This window comes from Miniopterus natalensis, chromosome 9 (assembly GCF_054644295.1).
Source record: "Miniopterus natalensis isolate mMinNat1 chromosome 9, mMinNat1.hap1, whole genome shotgun sequence".
In the NCBI taxonomy this organism is placed as follows: Eukaryota; Metazoa; Chordata; class Mammalia; order Chiroptera; family Miniopteridae; genus Miniopterus; species Miniopterus natalensis.
The window spans coordinates 6,765,558-6,787,386 of record NC_142089.1 but is presented as its reverse complement, the minus strand read 5'-3'; the positions used below and the strand labels follow the sequence as shown (position 1 = coordinate 6,787,386).

Sequence of the window (21,829 nt, the reverse complement as noted above, 5' to 3'; positions counted from 1 at the left end):
GTCCATGCCCAGGAGCTTAGGATCTAAGAGGGAAAGACAATCAAATAGTCACAAATCAATACACAGTTCAAGTAATTCTGAACCACAGAAATAATGCCTAATAATCCCAACTGAATTAGAATAAACTATTTTAGCTTAGACCCAGAGGATCAGAGTATACATCATGAGACTAGGTCAGCTTTCTCTCAGATTTATTTTAAAGACATGTTCAAGAACCTGTGTCATCCTCTATCAGAGACTGTGCGATACAGATGATCGGTTTGGTAGAAGATTCGTGACCACACGTACCATCTCAAATCTCCCTTTGCCCGTATTTTCTATTTTCTATCTCATTCTGTCAGACATTTGTTTTATAGCTTTAGAATGAATCTCTCTCTGGTGGAAAGACAGTGCAGTTCAATAATGACCAACAAGTAAAATGGAAAAGGAAAAATGATTTGAAAGGAAAAAGGGCCCGGCCGGCGCGGCTCAGCGGTTGAGCGTCAACCTAGAATCCAGGAGGTTGAGGTTTGATTCCCGGCCCGGGCACATGCCCGGGTTGTGGGCTTGAATCCCAGTGGGGGGGGCGTGCAGGAGGCAGCCGATCAAGGGCTCGCTCATCACTGATGTCTCTCTCCCTCCCTCTCCCTCCCTCTCTCTGAAATCAATAACGACATATTAAAAACAAAAGGAAAAGGGATGAGAAGCGATGAGCAGAGGAAAACGAGACGCGGCGAGCGCCAGCACTGCGCGGACAGGAGTCTCCTGGTGCATTGGCTGACGCACCAGACAAGAGTCTAGGAAGTGGTCACAAACAGACCTATGTCATGACAGGTTCATGGGCTCTGCCAAATTTACATTGCCAGAGGAACACCAAATGTGACTCAACTCAGATTCTGAGTCAAGATTCTAATACAATGATAAGGAGCTAAGATCAGGATAACATTTTGGTAAACTTTTACTTTATGTTCTTCTGGAAACATACTATCTCTATTCACCAACACTTCCTGATACTCTGAAGTACAACGGGAGGGGAGCAACTTGCTAAAATGAAACTAACATCTTTTCAATGTCCAAGCAACACGGACCCTAGACAACTACACTAGCCAAGAGAGTAACTTCCCACGTGCAGTTCCTTCACCTCTACCACAGCCAGAGAAGCACGGAAGCCCTGAACCAGGATATGCCTACCCAGCAAATAACATTCCCAAAATATTTTTCCAAGACAGAAACATATAGAACAAATGCATACCGCCCAAGACACAGCACTGGTGACTTACTTTACTGGGTTTGAAACACAGAAACTCAACTCTTAACCACAAAGGGTTCCCATAGATCACCATAGTAACTACAGCGCCATCTAAACAGGTAGCTGCGTGCAAGTTCTACAAATACGCATTTGTATGCGGCCAGACCAGGCCAGCCAGATGAGGGAGGAACCTGACCAGAGTTGATTCAGCTACAAGTACAGCCTCCTGTTCACATTTTATTTGCTAAATGTAAAAAATAAAAGTTTAAGAAGAATTAAAGATCCTAGAACAGAAAAGGTAGTTCCACAACTGTTTTCCTAATAAGTATTCTCCTAACTCTAATAATGGGTTTTCTAAAATAAATCTGAACCTTTAGTCCTGCAAGGACCCCACATGTGAATGACCAGCAAGTGCTGCAATAGGCAGTTTCTCTAAAGAAAGGACAACTTTAGACTTAGAAGAGTAAATGTGTTTCTAAATACCGTGAAATAAGACACATTCCAGAAGCACCACTCTATGGTTTGGGGCAAAGTGGGTATCTGCCCCCAAACTCCCAAGTGCAATGTTCAAATAAATATAATTATAATGGGAAGACAGCTCTCACATGAATGTAAAGAGGGGTTAAAAACCAGTAATAAATGAGCTAACCCTAAATTATCCCTGTATAATTCATGTCCTTAATCGCAGAGTCTAGAATGCACTGTTAGCTTTCCAAAACTTGCCATCAAAATCAAGGGCCTCCTCCTGTCATTTTTTCACTGTATGAAGAATTTCTCCATGTTATCCTATGAGCTTTTCAGTTGCACATTTGTCCACAGTCAGCTTCCCTTCATCCCCACAAATGTACAAAAACCTGTTTTGCTTCAAATTTTTTCCCAACCTTCATTGAAAGAAAGACGGGAGAAAAGAAAGGGGAACAATTAATGCAATGTAACCACTTCACTTAATATTTTACTGGGGCAAAACTTCAACTTAGATTAGCTCCCAGAGCTGACCATGGTGACAATCATCTTTCTGAGCCTTGTCTGCAAGCAGGACACACAAAAAGCAGAGCTTCTGCTCCCAGAAGAGACTAGTGTCCAGCCCCATCAAGCAGTGGGCACAAACCCTCGCCTGGTCAGTGCCTCCCCCTCGATAGGCATCCACTCTTCTCTTTACTCCTCTCCTACAGAAGTCACAAGTCACACAGCAAAATACACATACACAAGTGCCATCCTCTGCTACAACAAAATAAATAAACAAAATACCTGGAACCTCAACTTCTAACACACGTCACTGCATACAGTAATTTTTAATTGCCAAGAAATTTTCCATCAGCTCCAAAATGAAGAAAGGACTGCTTCCTTCTGAAGCACTGGACATTAAAAAGTGGTACGACATAACCTTTCACTTCTTAAAAAAATCCACTTTAAGGTGATATTGTTGCAACCATCACCTGTAACTGTCCCCTGCATGTGTCAAAACGTGCGCACTATTTCATTTTCAGACTTCATGAAAAGATTACAAAAATTATAATTTGCTCTGGCAAACAGGCTCTCAATCAAAATAAGTTCCACCCACCTTCAAAGCAACCAATAGCTGCCCACCTACCACCCTTCCTAAAACATCCAAACAGAGCTGCTCTGGGGCCCAGGAATTCCCTAACCCAGCAGCCAGCAGGTTTGCTCTGCAGGTGCTCGAAGGAAACCAGCTCGGCACAGGGCACCCAGCAAGACTCGGGTTAAAACTACACCCAGAGGGGAGGGAAAGGGGAGGACAGGGCAGAGGTACCCACAGCATCCCCAGGTGCTTTCACGCGTCTCTGGGTAGACCCCATCTTTAGCTCTGATTTCACGCCTCGCAACACCACCTACATGGCCAGCCAGGGCTGAATTAAAGGCTCTCAGGAGCATGCACTACGAATGATGAAATGATTCATAAACATCTTCAGAAGTGAGAAAGAGCAGCAAAAACCAACACTGTCTCGGTGAGGCCAGAGGAAGATTAGCCTACCTGCAGGGGCTGAATGGATCATCCATGACTAACAGAGGCTCTGGTGAGTCTAGCTGCCTCCCTGAACCTCTACTTACTGCTAAAACTCTGCCCTTTTCTACTCTAACAACTCAAAATGGAGGCACATGCAGTCTGAGAGACCTCATAGAGCTTTCACTGAGCGTGTGCTATGACCTAAGCCTTCACGCAGAGCGCAGAAACTTCCCCCTCACACTGACAGGACTGAGCATGTGCTGTGACCCTCCCTCATCCATACACTGTCTCTCAGCGCAATCAATCTCAACCCTGCTGTTTCCGTAAATAAAGCCCAGCCAACAGACTGCAGCCTCCCCCCGCAAACCAAGCTAGTGTGCAGGGAAGTGGGGCCTGAGAAAGGGGATCCGAGACAGCCAACGCCCGGGAGCCAGCGCAGCCACCGCAGGCTTCGGATAAACGCCTCGCTCTGCCAAGACGACAGCAAGTTTGTCTTTAAAAATATAAAATAAAATAAAATGTGGTCTTAAATAATAAGATCCTCAAGGGGAATGGAATCAAAAGACACAGGTATGAATAACTACACATAAGATTAATGAACAGAAACATTGCAGCACATTTAAAAACACAGCAGCAGCGACTTAAGGGGAAAACCCCACGTATTTCTTTATGAAAACTTCTAACATTTAGGGAAACGGCGCAGGAACAACCCTGGCAGAGCCACGGGAGTGCTGGGTATGGCCACAGCTGCAACGCAGTGCAGACGGGCAGGTGGTACCCCGAGCATCTAACCAACTTAGATATGCGAAGAGCTTCATCCCCCGGGATAAGATGTTCCAAAATCTCCCCAAACAATAAATGGAAACATGTCCTAAAGGGATACTAACCCAGTCGGGCATGTCTAACTGAAAGAATGCACTTCTAACAATAAGGACAGGAAAGCCCAAATCAAGAGGTCAAAGACGCCCTGCCACCAATCCTTGACATCTAAAGACCTGGAGGTCTCCTGCCTTAAACTCCAGGCAGTTCTTTAGAACACTGCCCATGAACCTGAATTCATTTAAAATTAATCCGGAAAGATTGCTAAAGCCACGTAAGCAAGGCCACACCATCCTAGTTGTGTAGAGCACTGTGAAGTGTCTATACTGCCCACAGTACCTGCCTCAGCGTTTTCTGTTAAAATCCTTAAAAGCACATGTGTGCCGCCCACTCCCCCAGCCTCCTCCAACAACAGGCACACTGGGCCCTGGTTTTAGACGTGCAGGTAGGCTGAGTGTTTGCAAACTAAGAGATGATCCTTTATATTATGACTTAGTTATAATTTTAAAAAAAGAAAGGCCATGAAACTCCCTAAAATGCATAACAGATGTGATGGGGTAGGAAACAGCAGTGCCAGTTCTGTATCCAACAAATGTAATGGAATGGGAGGAACCTGAAACTGTTTCTTGGCAGAGTACTCTGGGTCCTCGAGGGTCCTGAAGTCCAGGCAGAACCCTAGTACTCCGTCTTCTAGTGCTCATGTTTGTGCTACAAAGTCACTAAGTTCTGACACTGTGATTAAATAAAAACTCAACAGGCTGAAAATGTAATTTACACAATACAGGAAATGCCAGGTACACTTAAGTAAGACTTACTTTTGACCCAGCACATGAAGCAAGCATCTACAGGTTGTAAGACCATTTCCTCTATTGGTATATAAGATAACATGCCCCAGAAGTAACTAGAAACAGTTTAGAAAAGACTTTCTAAAAGCAAGAGCAATTAAATTAGAACCCAGCAGCCAAATAGTATAAATATGACCACCAAAGTATTTCCTTCAAACATGTATTTAAAAAAAAACACCACCACACCCTTTAACATGGAAAATGCATTCTTGGAGAAATCAACAGAAGGTAATAATTTAATAAATTCATCATTACTTCGAAAAACCATAGGAACTGTGCCACAGAACACAGCACAACACCCTCACTATAATAGCAAGTCAAGAAACAGTCTATAGCAAGTCTATAATTTTGATCCCACAAAGGCCCTGAGTGACTCTAAGGGCAAGTTACCAACATCCCATGGCCTTTTGTCTGTAACACTGGATCCCAGTAGTGATGCCAGCCTATTTCAACATCTTCTTCATTGTCTTTCTTAACACTGTCACCTCACGGCTGTCCTTTACATAGCACTGGGACAGACCCCCTTCCCTGTCACCCCTTGGTGGCAGCACGCCCCAGGGCTCGCTCTCTTCTCCTTCCCACTCCTTGATGGGGAGAATCCACCCATTCAACCAAATTCCAAACAGCCCTCTCTGGCGATACCTCCTTACAGGACCAACTTGGAAACCTGGGAGAATTTTGTTCCTCTCTTGCTGCACCCTAATTCATTGCAGCTTCTTCTGGGGTGCCTCCTCTCTCTTAACAGATTTTAAGCTCTTTGGGGGCAAGAAAAATATCAAAATCATCTTTACTGGAACCACCCAACGCTCTTATTTTGTATCTCAAAAACTACATCCCATGCACAGAGAAGGGCATGGTATCACTTATATACTATTTCCTGGCATAAATTACATAACCCAAATCTAAATCTAATCATGAGGACCCACAGAACAAACCCAAGTGAAGAATATTCAACAAAACTAGTTTCCACTCTTCCAGTGTCATTGCCACAAAACCCAAAAGGGCTAAGACACGGGTTAGGGAAAAAAGAACGGCTTCGGATATAAAGAGACATGACGACTAAATGCCAATTCGTGATCACAGGGGGAAATTATTATCAAGGTCAAAATTTTAAAAACTGGCCGAATTTCAGTATGGACTGTATTAGACTCTGCAGCATGTTGCCCACGTAACCTTTCCTGAGTTTGATAACCATACCACGGTCGTGTAAGAGAATGTCCTGGGTCTTGGGAAACATACACTGAAACATTTAGGGGAAAAGGAGCTTGATGTCCGATATTCATTTCTAAATGGGTCAGGAGAGGAAAATACTAGAGAGAGAAATGAAGCAAAGATGGCATATATGGAAAATAACATGGTAAAAACAGAAAATATGGCAAATCTGTAATAAAGTTAAAAAGAGAAATAATACATAAGATAAAGTTAAAATAAAATAGTAAATATTACAAAATGTTAATTGGTGAACTGGGGGAAACGATATATGGGAGTTTTATGTACTAACCTCACAACTCTTCTTTAAGTTATGTACATAAAATTCAAAACTGAAAATTTAAAAATACATCAAACAAACAAAAAATACTTGTGCTTGCCTTCAACCATCAGTTCTCATGGAGTCTGGAGAGCTGACACACCAGTGGCAATGAGGGACTGAACCTGGCTGGCCCCCTGCTTCCACAGTGCTCTAACCCCCAAGCTGCAACCACTTAACATCCAGCTCCAAGTTCAGTCCCACTTCAGAATACGCGTTCAGTCTCCCTCCTCATCAGAGAAAATCAAGGAGCCCTGAATAAGTAGTTCAGTGCAGTATGCCATGTGACCACTAATTCCAGTTCCAGAAATGGGCTCTGTTTCCACTGACCAGCCGTGTCTCACACTAAGGACATCTTGGAACTAGACTCAGTACTGAAGGGCCTCCAAGACCCGGGCCGTTCTCTCCACTGGTTGTCTTAACCACTAGACACCTGCTTACTGCTGCTGACTACCTGCCTGGACCTCATTCCTGCCAGCACATCTTGTCACCTGGCCGCCTGCAGGGATACGCACACCCCATCTGCACGTGGCCTGCCCTAGTGCTTCCTTCTGTGGGCTATCACGAGGTCCTCCCAGAAGTCCGCTGAGCCCAGGTACATCTGCATCACCTCTGGATCCCAGACCTCCCTCTTTCCTCCAATTAGTCCCTGGGAATAAGAGATGCAGCATTTAAACTTCTGAGTAAAGGGGAGCTGAGCAGGTAAAAGGAATATACTATACTAATGGATTCTTCCCGAAACTGAAAAGGCTAATTACATGAAACGGACTGGAAAACCACTTTGCCACTCACAATACTTAACTTTTTGTGAGCAGGAAATTTATATTTATCAAAGGTAAAGTCAGAATTGAAGATGGACGTTTCCTAGGTTTTATTTTTTTAAAAAGTTTTCTACTTACCAAAAATATAAAAGTATCTAAAATGTTTTATTTACTAACAAGAAATTGTAAAGCAAAAGCAGCAATGAAAATTAAGGAAACTCAGAGGAAAACAGTTGGAAAAAGGTATTCTATTTGACTTCTAATTAGTACTAATTTGACATCAATAAAGGAAGCTTTCAGACAGGTTTGTTTAAATTTTATTTTCTGATTGTCCCTAGTGTGGAAATGGAACTGAGTTTTATACATACTGGTCTTATATCCAGCAAGCACACTACTTTACCTCATCGGTTTTGACAATGTGGTTGTGTTTTCTCAGATTTTCTATGATAAAATTATTACCCTGTACTCATAAAGGTTCATTTCTTCATTCCCAATTCTTACATATTTCCTCTTTCATGTCTTAATGGACATGGAATCCTTACCTCATTTCTGGACTTTAGATGAAATACGTCCAACATTCTACCTTTAAGTGTGGTGCTTATTCTACGTTGTTGGCAAGTACGACATCAGAATAAGGAAGTTTCATTCTACGGTTAATTTGCTGAGAGTTTCCCCCTAATACTGAAAGGGTATCAAGTTTTACCGAGTGCTTTTTCTGTATCAAGATGACTGCATGTTTTTTCTTCTTCAATATTTTGAAGTGGTAAATATGTCAACAAATAAATTATTATTAAACCATTCTTGTATTTTATAAAGCCAATGTGCACAAGTATATTTTTAATGCATTACTAGACTCCATTTTCTAACACTATATTTAAACATTTTACACGTATGTCGGTTAAGCAAGACTGACCTATGGATTGCACTTTTTATCTGGCTTTGGTATAAAGGTTTCGGCCTCATAAAATGACGCGGGGAACGTACACCATCTTCTCTATTCTGGACCACTGGGAGAAGCCACCTGTAAAGCCTGAGTGTAATTATTGCTTTTCTTTGTGGTCTAGTAAGAACAAAAGGGTGTCCTGTACGAGTTATGGAAGCTGTCCTTAAGGGAGGAGGCATGCATTTTTTACCCGCTTCTTTCTTCCATCTCTGATAGGTAGAAAAGGTGACTTCACTAAAAAAGAACTCAATCTTGAAATGTCTCAAATCCAAATTAGCTGAAATAAAGGAGCTCTAGATTGTCACTTTTCAGCTGAAGTATAAAGAGTTACATTGAAAAAAGATGGTCACAATGTTAAATATTGGAAAACCCATAAATGTTCAAAATATGGGAATAGATAAATTATGAGACATCCCTCTGATGGTATACAAATTGTTCATTACAAATATTTTTGTAAAATGTTTAATGGCATGGTATTGTGTTTATAACAGAAAAGTAAACTAATAAAGGAATACATGATTGTATGTATATTATACATAAACAATATTTTAATTAACATCTTAATACACACATATCTACACACACATAAGTGTATATTCAAGGGAGAACAAAATATGGGTTACAGAATTATGTATTATTTTGGTTTGCTTCTTTAACTTGTTTATTTGACCAATTATTCTATAGTGAGCACATATTTTTTCTTCATTAGAAAAACTAAAATATCTTCCAACACAGCTAGAAGAAAATTAAGTTGTACATGAATCAATCTATAATGAAATCATAGAAGTTAAGAGCACAAGCTTTGGAGTCAAATTGGCTTGGGGTTTCCTGTTTACTGACTCTATGCCTTAGGCCGTTATTTAATATAATATCAATTTCCTCATTTATAAAATATAGTACCAACCTCACTGAGCTATTAGGGGAATTAAATTAAACGATCTAGCACAGAGTAAGCATTCACTATATGGTAGGAGTAGATGTAATCCGATGCACTTTGAACTGTGTAGTATCAAATGCTACAAATTTGATTCCTTAAGGTCACACTAAGAAATATAGAATGCTAGCCTTGGGTGATGTGGATCAGTCGGTTGGGTGTGCACCAAGGTTGCCAATTTCATTCCTGGTCAGAGCACATGCCAGGTTGCGGGCTCCATTCCAGGTAAGGGACGTGCATGAGGCAGCTGATGGATGTTTTGCTCTCACATTGGTCTCTCTCTCTCTCTCTCTCTCTCTTCCCCCCACCACTCTCTCTCTTTAAAAAGCAATAAAAATATTAAAAACAAAGAGAAATATAGAATGCTAAATCAACTAAAGATGTCAAAACCCATCCATGTATGGGAAAGAGCAAAGTCAATGATAGAAAATTGGAAGTAAAGATATTAATGATAATGAAATAAGCTTTCTCACTGTTAAAGATGAGAATTACAAAAAAATGGGCAGGGGCAGGGCTAGCAGGAATCCTGTGATACTGGATTAGAATTGGAGAATTTGGTATGAAGTCATGAATACACAAAGATACAGAAATAGACGTGAAAGCCTGTGCGCGCGCGCGCGCTCTCTCTCTCTCTCTCTCTCTCTCTCTCTCTCTCTCTCTCTCACACACACACGCACACACACACACACACACGCACCCCTAGCTCTGTTTACGCAAAAGCCTGAGAGCAGTGATACAAAATACTGGGCACACCAGTACAAGGTCTTGATTTTTAAGTATAACTCTCCAAAATCTGTGATAAATTGACCTAAAAATGAGTAATGATACTAACAGATTATAAACAACTGAATAAAACAGAAAACCATTAATCCACCTGCTATAAATACGTTGGAAGTTTGATGAGGCAGAGGATACCTATACAGTATCAAAGCAAACTCCCACAAAATGGTCATTAATTAGAAGAAATTTTACAGTTGCAAAGCTGACAGACAACACCTTAGTCAACAGATCATAGTGAGCACTACTAGCAATATGACAAACCAGAATTGTGAACTACCTGAGAGGGGGCAGAAAAAAGAACATAGGCTTCTGTGCTATTCCTGTCAAAGACAGATGATCTCAATCTGATAATAAGGAAACATCATAAATGCAAACTGAGGGACAGTCTACAAAATAATTAGCCTATAATCTTCAAAAGTACCAACGTCATAAAGTGAAGAAAAGGTTGAGAAACTTCTAGATTGAAGGAGACTAAACAGACATCACAACTGAATCTATAATGCTTGTTATAAAGGTCTTTACTGGGAAAACTGATAAAATTTGAGCGGGGTCTGAGAAATCCATGGTAATAATATTTCATTGTTAATTTCCTGAATTTTGAGGGCTGCATTGTGGTTATGTCAGAAAATACTCTTGTTCACAGGAAATACACAAAGTATTAGAATGGGATATAGCCTCATGGTGATAGCATACTTTCAAATGGTTCAGTTAATAAAGCGTCTTCTAGTGTACTTGCAACTGTTCTGTAAGACTGAGACTGTTTCAAAACAAAATAGAATAAAATGAATTATGCAGGTACCACACTCAGAGCAGTGTTGGGCACACAGTGCTCACTAACTGTAGCTGTTATTAGTAACATTATTGCCATTGTCAGAAATATAAGACCTTGCAAATGCCTCTGTTTATGACTGCTACTAAATACAACAATAATAATCCTTATGTCTCTTTATTGTTTTAAAATAATAAAAATAAAAAAGAAACTCCTCCCTGGAAGAAGAAAAGTGGAAAGGGTACAGCTGATTGCAGATGATCATAGGTGATCAAGAACATTCTCTCTTGGGTAAGATAGAAGATCAGATCTGATCCCTCAGCTTGTTTTTCACCTGATTACTAAGAGAAGACTTATGTTGAAAAAACAAAGAACCAAGAATGTGATCAGATGTTTCATGCTGGGGGAGAAAGGAGAAAGACAATGTATCAGTGACCATCAGTACAAAATGCTACATTTTAAACTGTTTTCTTTGCTATCCCTAAATGCACTTTGGGGACCTGAAGAACTCTTATTAGCAAGGGGAAACAAATGGGCTGATCCCCGGGAAAGTTCATGGTTCATAATTTAAAGATAAAGGCATCTCCTCTCAAATGGCCACTATCATTTTTTCTTTCTGGGACTCTATTCACCATTACTTCCTTCCCCTCCTAACTCACTGCCCTGAGTCAGAATATACTGACTACAGAAGTAAATTTGGGATGAATCTTGTACACATAGCAAAAGTGAACACTCCTTGAGTGCAGAAATGTCAAAACAAACTCCAAAAGCAAAGCCCAATTACCTAAGGGTTCAAAGTTTAGGCCAGTATTAGATGCAAGCCTCTCATTTGTCAGCCGCTTGTAGCTTGTATCCTATTTGAAGCTAGAAACATCTGTCCCCAATTTTCTTTTGCCCAATTAAGTTCTGTTTCTTAAACATCATGGCTAGCAAAAATATAGTGTTATAATCCCTTAGTTAAGATCCTTAGGGTCAGAGGATTTTCAGAATTCAGAACTTTTGGGCTTTAGAAATGTACTACAGTGAATATATCATATAATATGTAACAACACCTCAACAGTGTCTGAGGAATGATCACTATCCTATCACACTAGTACTTTACTGTACAAGTTGTGCATACTCACACAAAATGAATGAAATTAAGAATAGCCTCGTATCAGTTCAAGTCAAGTGTGACCATCAAATGAGTGTCAGCAACAAACTTAGCATAAAATTCTTTTGATTTTTTTTCAGTGTTCAGATTTCAGAATTAAAGATAAGAGATTATGCATCTCTCACATTTTAAAGGCATGGACAAGTCTGTTCCCCCCCATCATGCATGTGTTCTACAAACTAATACCATCAGAACCAAAAGTTCTGGACAACCAGGTTCCTGACAAGACATAACATTCAGAAATATAATAACCAGATTAGGGAAAAAATTAAAAGGTAGCCAAAAATTGAGGTTTAAAATGGACCTATACAATAAACCTGAAAAAAAAATTTTCAAACTTTCAGTGCTTGTTAATATGCTAAATAAGTTAAGGAAAATTACATAAATCAACTTTTAACTACTATCAGAAAATTTGTTGTGAGAAATAATTCTAAAGCTTCAGTTTCAACTGCTCACTTTGAGCAGTTTCTGGATTACTTACGGGGAGGGGAATGGTCAGCAAAGTTTGCAATCACAGGATCATCAGCCTTTACCTTCCATTGGTCTTACTGACGATACACGAGCTACCTACCAGGATTATTACCACGGGGGGACATTTCCTCTCCAAAGGCCTCAGGGCACGACGAGTCAGCACACAGCACTATGCAACCACGATTACATGCTAGTCCCACCCATTCAAATGGGTACTACCCAGAAACCAGCGCATCACACAGCCCTATTCCTCACACACTTGAAACAAAGACAGAAGTAGCAGTATCAGAGGTAAGTTCTACAAGGATACAGACCCTGAGCGTTCTAAAGACTGGGCTGTGCATCATCAGGTGGAAAAAACAGGTTTTTTAAAAAATAGTCTGTTAAATCACATACACTCTTTTGATCATCTGAGCAACTTCGGGAACTGTATACCCAACCCCGAGTTCAGAGGTTTAAAGTGGTTCAGGTGAAACTAATGGGCCAGGGCAATGGGCCACATGGGCTCCACTGATGCAACTTTTTACACTCCCTTTGTGAGAAGTTTGAGATCTGCCACAAACTTTACTTACAAGTAGACATTCAAATATTTTTTCACTTCAATTCATCCAACACCCCTAGGGCACTTAAAATATACCAAGCACAAGCTGGACATGGGGAACAGAAGCACAGAGGTGAGCAAATGGCGGCTTGGAAGTCAAAGCACTAACACAGGTGACTCAGGAAGCAGGGCCCATAAATTCTGTGTTGCTTTTCCAGGTGAGAGACACAAGAATATCCTCCTATTGCATACCTACCCTGCATTTTAAAACAAATGGGCAGTATCACTGAGTGACTGCCAGCAAACTTCTCACAAAGGGCGTGACACAATGAAAATGAGACAGGAACTCATGAATCTCTAGCTCACACCGGTAAGTTACATACCATCTTTAATAAACATTCAGCAAACACAGATGTATGACCAATACTAGTAAAACATAATTTGGTTGGTTGTAATAAACCTAAGAGCTAAACACTGAAAACACAAAAGTGATACAGTTAATTTACTAATACAATCAAGCTTGTGCAACAGGACAACTATTTACCAAATAGTTAAATAAACATGACATCACTGAAGTAACATCCTCCTTTGTATCCAGACAGAAACCCAAGTTCAACTGTTCCCCACTTCATCTGGGCAACAGGAAGACACGACCAGGCGGTCAATGTATGCATATATAAATAAGCATTTCAAAATATAAGACGCTTCTGCAATATCACCATTGATCACCTTCTTTGTCACATTGGAACAGAGCAAACTTCAAAAAAGAAAATAAAAGCTCAAATTCACTGTTTTCTAAAGAAAAAGGTGATCATTACACTATTACCACTATAGCTGTTTCTAGTGCATTTATAGACACACTAATATACATGCCCCAATAGAGCTTTATGCAGCCTCTTACAACCACAGCAAAGAAAACAGCGCCTTTATTAACCCCAGGTTGACTGTCTTAACATCAACATTCTAAATTTTACGTATTTCTCAGCATCCTCTAGGAGAAGGTTTTCCGTAAGGTGATTACCTATCTTGCTATTAACACTTAATGTAGTTCTTCCACTAACTTCCTGGAGCCAAGCATCTTTTATTTCTTTCTAAATCCTTATATTTGTAGAACTTTCCATAAAGTCCTAGTGTTTTCAATACGGCATCATGAAAGGTGCCAATTCATAGTAAGTTCAAACAGATAAAATAAACATATGTCTTTATCTTGCCCTCTCTAAACCCAAATTTTCTCATGTTTCCTTTTTTTAGTAAGAACACACCAAAGCTGCTTTAGGCACAAAAGACATTAATTCCAACTCCTTCCAAAGAGGTTTACTATAGGATTTTGGAGTCTTTTTTTTATTTTTATCTTATTAGTATATACCCAGATGTGCATGCGCACGCACACACACACACACACACACACACAGTGAGAAAAGCAGAAGTTCTCACTGAGTGGGCCCAAGTGACTCACTTACCTTGTCTCAGGGTTATAGCCTAAGATGTAGAAAAATGAATCCACTCGGGCTTTAAACTCTCTAGCAGCAAATATGTCAGAAAAATGGGAGATGTTACACTTCCCTCTGAAAATAAACAAACAAAAATACATTAGTAATATCCTCAATTGCTTTGCAAACCAAAATACTATTGGAGGGGTACGGGTGTGGAAGATATAACTAAATCCACATTACTCAAAGAGCATGTAGAATATAGCTACAAACTCCGTAATTATCTAGTCAGAAAAATGGGAGTTTCCCAAAGAATAAAATATCCAATATTATATATGTTTTTGTTTCATGACTGCTTTAACCTACAACTTTACAACTTAACTGCTTTTATCTCAGCATTTTAGTCATAGAGTAAAATTAAACCACAAAGATATATTGAGGACAGACCTATAATGAAAGAATATTAAACTAGAAATGATGGGAGGAAATTAAAACCACAGTTAAATTACGAAAATATCCCTCTAAAGCCCTGCTACATCATCAAAGGAAAATGGGACTTTTCTTCCTGCTACCTTACAACGGGCAGAATGTATAACTGTTAAATTTATTTTTTTCTCTTTTAAAATACAAGAAATAAACTGACTTGAAAATTAAAACAGAGCAATTTTAACTTTTTAAATATATAGATGGGTTCTAATATACAAACAAAAACTTCCCAAATTTTTAAGTAACGTTAAATGACTGTAAGTTGGAAAGCACTTTCCCATGGAAATATCGCAATGACAAGTAGTAAGGTTTCCAGGTTCATCTACTACAAAAGTTAAACCACAATATAGCTGAAAACTGCAGTCCTGCAGAACTCCTTAAGCTGTGTTTCCATGCACCAAATGGAAATGTCGTAAACATTACACCACGCAGCAGGGCCCGCCTTCCTCCTACACATGTGCACACACACACACGTTGAGATAATTTCCTAAAAGCTAGAAGGTAGGAAGGTTTGCTTCCTAGAAGGCAGGGAGATGTTAAGAAGCTCAGCTCTCGGTGGTAAATTTAATACCAAGTGGGAGCTAAAGGCCATGTTAAAGTAGGTGGAAAGGGGGGACCAGAAGCCCATCCAGAGTGCGGCAGGGTACTTCCAGGGACGTGACCTCCCTCTGCTTGGCCAGGCGTTCCACTCCAGAACTCCATGAGCTGGACGTTAACAACATACATACCAGCTAATGACCAAGGTGTTAGTGAAAGAAACTGGTTGAGGGATATCCTCATAGGAATGGACATTCATTCACTTCTACCAATGAAAAAGCAATGTCCTCTTTCCCCACAGGGTTTAAGTAACTGACCAAAGCCTCAGTAACGGGCAGAAGCTACAATGGGCTTCAATAATTTCCATTTTTTAAATTAAATAAAAATTCCATTGATTTACTAAAGTTCCGTTAGGAACGACTGATTAGAAGATAATGCAGGGCTACTGAACACTTGAAATGTGGGTGGTACAATGGGAGAGAAGAAAGTTTTAAATTTTATTTAATCTTAATATATACTTAAGTAACTACATGTGACTAACAGCGACCATACTGAACAGCACAGATTTATACATTTCCATCATTGCAGAAAGTTCTATTAGAAGCACTGACTTGTAGGTATAACTAAGTATCAACACCCAGGACCCATACCTCCAGTATTTATCTGGAATTAAGAAAAAGTGGGTAAGATCACTTTCACTGATGAAGAATGCACTCACTCTGCAACTTACTACCCACCTATCTGAAGTGATTTAGCCCCCAAAGCCAAGAAGAAATACATAAATTCCTTTATCAGTTAAATAGGGATAAAAATACCTATTGCACCTATCATAAAAGTATTAAGATCAAACAAGAAGTCTATGAAACTGTTTACTATTCAGTGCTATGTACAGCAAGTTATTTTCACCGTCACTGTCCATTACAAAAGGAAACTGATTCTTCTTTTATTCTTTGTTATTTCTCAAATTTGTTTACCCTTAAACTTGAGTAATTAATTACTGTATTAATTAAAAATATAAAAACCTACCAACCCACAATTCTAAACACAGGCATTAGAAACCAGTATGTTTAAGACGGAGTTTCTCAGTCTCAGCACTGCTGACATCTTGTCGTCAGGGGCTGTCCTGTATTTAGCAGCACTCCTGGCCTCTACCTGACAGCACCGTCCTCAGAATCACTGTGACAACCAAAAATAGCTAACGGGACTGCCAAACGTTCCCTGGGGAGGGCAACCCAACTGGTTTAGGGAAAGATAAAAGCAGCAGAAATAGAAGGATATCATCTGATAAATGACGACGAAGCTGTAATAAACGGGACTTTGCCATTAATTATATGTCTTCTATATGCTTCCCATTTAATTATATGAAGGGCATTGATTTTTTTATGTTATTTTTACAGCCTGCTAACTGAATGAATTCTTTTTTTAAAAAATATATCTTTATTGATTTCAGAGAGAGGAAAGGAGAGGGAGAGGGAGAGATAGAAACATCAATGATGAGAGTCATTGATCGGCTGCCTCCTGCATGCCCCCGACTGGGGATCAAGCCCACAACCCGGGCATGTGCCCTGACCAGGAATCGAACCCTGATCGCCTAGATCCTAGGTCGATGCTCAGCCGCTGAGCCACACCTGGCTGGGCTGACTGAATTCTTTAGTATCTGATATAGTTTAATCACTGACCCTCTGCAATTTTCCAGATACGCTATCTGTTATTTGCAGATAAACACGGCTTTACTTTTCTACCCTATCCCAACCTTTAGTTGCACTGTACCTCTAACAGTGTGGAAAGCAGAAACAGTGGGCATCCTTGCCTGGGTCCTGGTCCCAGTGGAAATGCCTCTCAGGTGTCCCCATTAAATACGATACTAGCTTTAGAGCTGATCGTATCATAATCAGAGCCTTTAGAAATATGTTTTTTTCCCCCTTAGCTTTATTAACATGATAAATGGTATTAACAGAGTCTCAACAGTAACCTTCTTTGCATCCTGAAATAAATCCCAGTTGGTCATCATGTATTTTTTTAATGAGTAATATATTAGTTTTTAAAAAGAATTTGATTAATTAGATCTGGTATTTTTCTCCTCATTAATGCTTCTGCATTTATCTTTATTACTCCCTTTTTTGCACTTCTTTGTTGTTGTTGTTTATAACAGCTTTATTCATACGAGCCTTGAAGCAACCCCAATGTCCACCAGCAAGGAAATGGGTAAACAAATCATTGTGTATTTGTATACGGAAATACTACACAACAGCATAATATGGAAAAATGCCCAAAAATATTGAGTAAAAGAAACCAGACACACAAAAAAGTACATCCTGCATGATTCCACTTATATGAAGTTCTGGAACAGGCAAAAATAATCTGTGATAAGAGAAAACAGAATAAGTGGTTGCTTCTGGGTGGGAAGTTTTGAGTGGAAAGCAGATTAAGGAAACTTTCTCAGACAGTAGGGCTCTTCTATGCCTTGTTTAGGGTCAAATTTATCAAAATTATGAAAATGTAAACTTAAAATCTGCATTTTACTGTATATTTTAAAAGTATCAGGAAAAAAATAAAACAATGACAGTCATTAGCATGTGGTTGTGCTATTTAAAGCTGTCATCTTTGCCAGTTAATGAGCCCTCCTGTACTGAGCCCTGAGTACTGAGCAGAGCTGAAGACAGGGTGGACATGAGCAGGTAAAGGTCACTACGGTTGGCTCTGACTGGTTGGCATCCATTCTGAAATACAGAGTAGGACAAAAGCAGGCTTACAGTTGTTAGTATGGAAAACAATACAAGAATAAACTGTGTTTCATGTACTCCAAACTATAAACCTACTCTTCCCCACCCTGCATTTTTCATAGCACCTCTTGCTGAAGAGAAGGGCTTACATTTAAAAATGTGTGTATATGTGTACCATTGTTAAGCACTCAAATGTTTTTTTTCCAGAGTCTCCCTTTCATCGTGCTCTATATTAAAAGCAGTACATCATTTGACAGTGTTTGTGGAATGCAGGAGAGACTGGCAAGAGAACATCGCCGTCACTCCCACACTGCTGAAGCAGCTGGTTTCAGAATCCCCTAAGGTCCTGTATACTATTTCTAAAGTGATACTTCACTGTTAACAGAAACATGGCCAAAGACAGGAAAGCCCCAGGTCATATGGTCTTTGACTGATCAGCAACAAGGGCTTCCTGAAAAAGACTTGTCTGGGTAGCCCTTTGGGGCGGTGCCCACAGTTACACCTTGAGCAGTGTACCATTTGGAGTCCTCTGGCTAGTGGGAGGTGGCCATCTGAAGGCAATGACGGAGAGAGACAAAAGAACCGCCTTATGCAAGGAGAGAAAACAAATGGAAACCGTGGCCCAGAAATTCATTCCCTCAAAAACTACCCCAAACTGGGAAAGTCTTCATATATCCCCAGGCACACGCAAACCTCAGAGAAACTGGTGAAAATAACAGGATGTTTATAGTAGCATGTGTGTTTACAGGTATTTCACTCTTACCCGAAAATAAAGGGGGGAAGAGATTTTGAGACAGAGTCAGTATGTTGTCTATCGTAAGCCATTTGATTAATGACAGGCGTCAGATTTTTTTAAGCCTCTTTTCTGTTAACACTGGGGAAGGGATATATGAAAACTCAGTTCTTGTAAGTTTCCTGTGTGTCTAAGAGTGGCTTCAAATAAAAGAATTTTTAAAAGACCACGAGGTATTCAAGGGCAGAGAGAGTTACTCGGTTAGGTGTCCCCAGTGCCTATAGAGTCCTTCCACTACAGGTGGCTCAATAACGTGTGAAATGATGAACGAATAAGGGACTGATAAGTTACGGTGTCTAACAAAGTACTGAGCACGTACAGACAAAACAATAAAATCGCTGTGCGTTGAAGCTCTTTCACTTATGAAAACAAGGATAGATTAAAACCAGGAAATGAATCTTAAACTACAAAACTAAGGCCTTTGAGGGATCATGAAATTCCTTAAGAACTTGCAGGAGCTAAAGGAATTTTGTAAGTGTTATGGGATGGTTGGGGAATTATACACAGATGTTTCAATCACTATATATAGATATGTATATATATGATCCTGGCTGACCATATAAAGTAAGGAGATAAATTAATTTGGGATGAAAAGAGGGAAATTAAACAACTAGTTTAGGGTTTCTTGGCCCTGGGCTTCCAGAAAATGTACTCTAAAACATATTCCTATAATATGAATTCCTAGTAAGATGATAGTTTGTAATCTGACCTACTTCAGGATATTTTTCCCCTAACAATTACTTGAAGTAGAAAGCAGATAACCAGAAAGTTGCAAAAGAGCCCTAAAGCTGATGAGACAGGCATGCTCTCCTTTGCTGCCCCACAATCAGTGTTGGAGAATTCACTGTTGCATGTGTACAGACAGTGAGCCTGACAGCACTGCCCAGGTGACAGTCCACAGTCCAATCACAAAGCAATCACTCTAGATCCTTCGGCCATCAATAAAGCATTATCCTTAGGGTAAATAAAGTAACATGGAAAAGAAACTGCAAGCTACAATTTTTACTTAGTTTACTAAAATGTATCTGCTCATCCTGGGAACAGGTTTACCTGCTTGTTCCTGGAGCACCTAGAGACAGCTCCTGAGCTCAACTCTTCTCCCCAGGCCTGAAGTAGTCTGTAGCCAATTAACCCATCCAATAAGCCACAAAAAACTAAAATAAGTGGACGCTGAGTAATTGTAACATCAATAACTCGATGCTTTAATTTCACTTAAATTTAATTTCACTTTTTCTTTTCTTCTTTTTTGCTTTTAAGAACCCAATTCAGCCCGGCCGGGCGTGGCTCAGCGATTGAACGTCAACCTAGGATCCAGGCAGTTGGCGTTCGATTCCCGGTCAGGGCACATGCCCAGGTTGCAGGCTCAATCCCGAGTCGGGGGCATGCAGCCGATCAATGACTCTCTCATCACTGATGTTTCTATTCTCTCTCCCTCTCCTCTCTCTGAAATCAATAAAGATATATTTAAAAAAAAGAACCCAATTCACATTCAATGAGCATAAGCACTACTCATGCTAGAATATGAGACACTCTGAGAGAGACTTTCTTACACACCTTATCTAATGAATATAGAACCAGATGTGTATTTGGTGCAGGGTTCTGTCACTTAATCCTGTGACCCTGAATATGTTGGTCAAAAGGCAGGCTCAAATGTTAACAAACTTGGCCTTGGTCACAAAACTATGTGGCAGAGCCAGGATTCAAACTGAAGTCCAATTTCAATGTGGTGCTTCTTCTGTTACACCAGGGCCAGCCAAAAACACTTACCTGGAAATAAAGAGAACTCAAAATACTCTACTCAAGATACTAACTTTACTATATGGTTATTGATAAATGAAAAGAGTTGTAGAAACTTAGCTGGAAAGGTGGGGTGAGGGGCAGCCCAGGCGAGAATCCAGAGCAGCAGCAGAGCAGTGATATAGGACCTCCACGCAGGTTTCTACAACTGTGAAGACCTCACGGACTCCTCCGGAAACAAGCCTACTTTGGGCAGGGAAATGCTCCCACCTCAGTTTACACAGAAGAGGTCGCTGAGGAATCCGTTTTCCTTCCGATTCACGATGGCTAAAGGACACAGCTCTCTCCCCTTATAACCCAGCCCCAGTACTGCCCTGAAAGAGGTTCTAGCTCGGTTTCCTTCTGAGTGAACAGGATGGCCAGTGGCCCCGAGTTGCTGCGAGCCCAGCACTGCAGCTGAGCACTTTGGTCTTCGAGAAGAACAGTGCTAACACTATCAGTCTTTCTTCATTTCTGTCCATAGCCATCTATTTGTCTCTCTTTCAAAATTAAATTTACTTTTGGCAGTATTGCTTTATATCTACAGAAAGAGAAAAAATATTTCTGTAGATAAAGGAAAAAATTGGAAGAAAAAGCTTAATCTTCCCCCAATCCCCCCCAACCAGTCATTTTAAAATTAAAATGAAAGTAATCTAGCTTTAATGAAGAGAAAAGGTATAAATAGAAATTCCTGGGGGCACTGCCATTCAATTCTGCTTCTGTCGAATTGAATGATGTCACAGTGAGCACCATGCCACTGACAACCGGGAAGACTGCTATGCAGTGAGGCCCACACAGGTGAGCTCCAGATGCGGACAAATGTCAATACACTCACAAATATTTACTGAGCACCTACTAGGCCAGATATTTCGAAAACTATGTGACCACTATCATCTAGTATCTTTGAAAGAAAAAAGTTGTTAAGTGACATAAAAGATGCTCTATTTGAAGCTAACAAAATGAAATTTAAGATGGCAGCTTTATGAAACTACTTTATGGCCCTTTAAAGGAAACACTGAGGAAAAAACTGATCAATAAGCATTCTAGTCGCATACACAGTGAAAAGGTAAGAACTACCACTTTAGCCTCCAGCCCTTGGTGGCCAGGGGAGGGGTAGTGACCTATACAATTACACATCTCCAGAAATATATCTGATTATGAACCTCCTCATATTCATCTGGGTCCAGCTGGAATTATCTGGGACAACTGTTTCTTCTGAAAATGCTAATATTGTATAAAAAGACTCTACAAATCTGAATAGCTTCTGATAAATACTCAAATAGTCATTTTGAGCAATTACGTGAAAACATGTTGAGTAACCAGAGTTACATATCTATCTCATATAT

At 40.0% G+C, this 21,829-nt stretch overlaps 1 protein-coding gene across 6 annotated transcripts in view; it reads right to left on the bottom strand.

Moving 5' to 3' along the window:
* The window catches only part of RERE (arginine-glutamic acid dipeptide repeats), a 345,910-nt gene that overhangs the window by 124,386 nt on the left and 199,695 nt on the right, over positions 1–21,829 (bottom strand). For all 6 annotated transcript variants that reach the window (XM_087820126.1, XM_087820131.1, XM_087820127.1 and 3 more), the window contains one exon: positions 14,199–14,303. In XM_087820126.1, the coding sequence (XP_087676252.1) occupies positions 14,199–14,303 (105 nt within the window). The remainder of the gene's footprint in view (positions 1–14,198; positions 14,304–21,829) is intronic.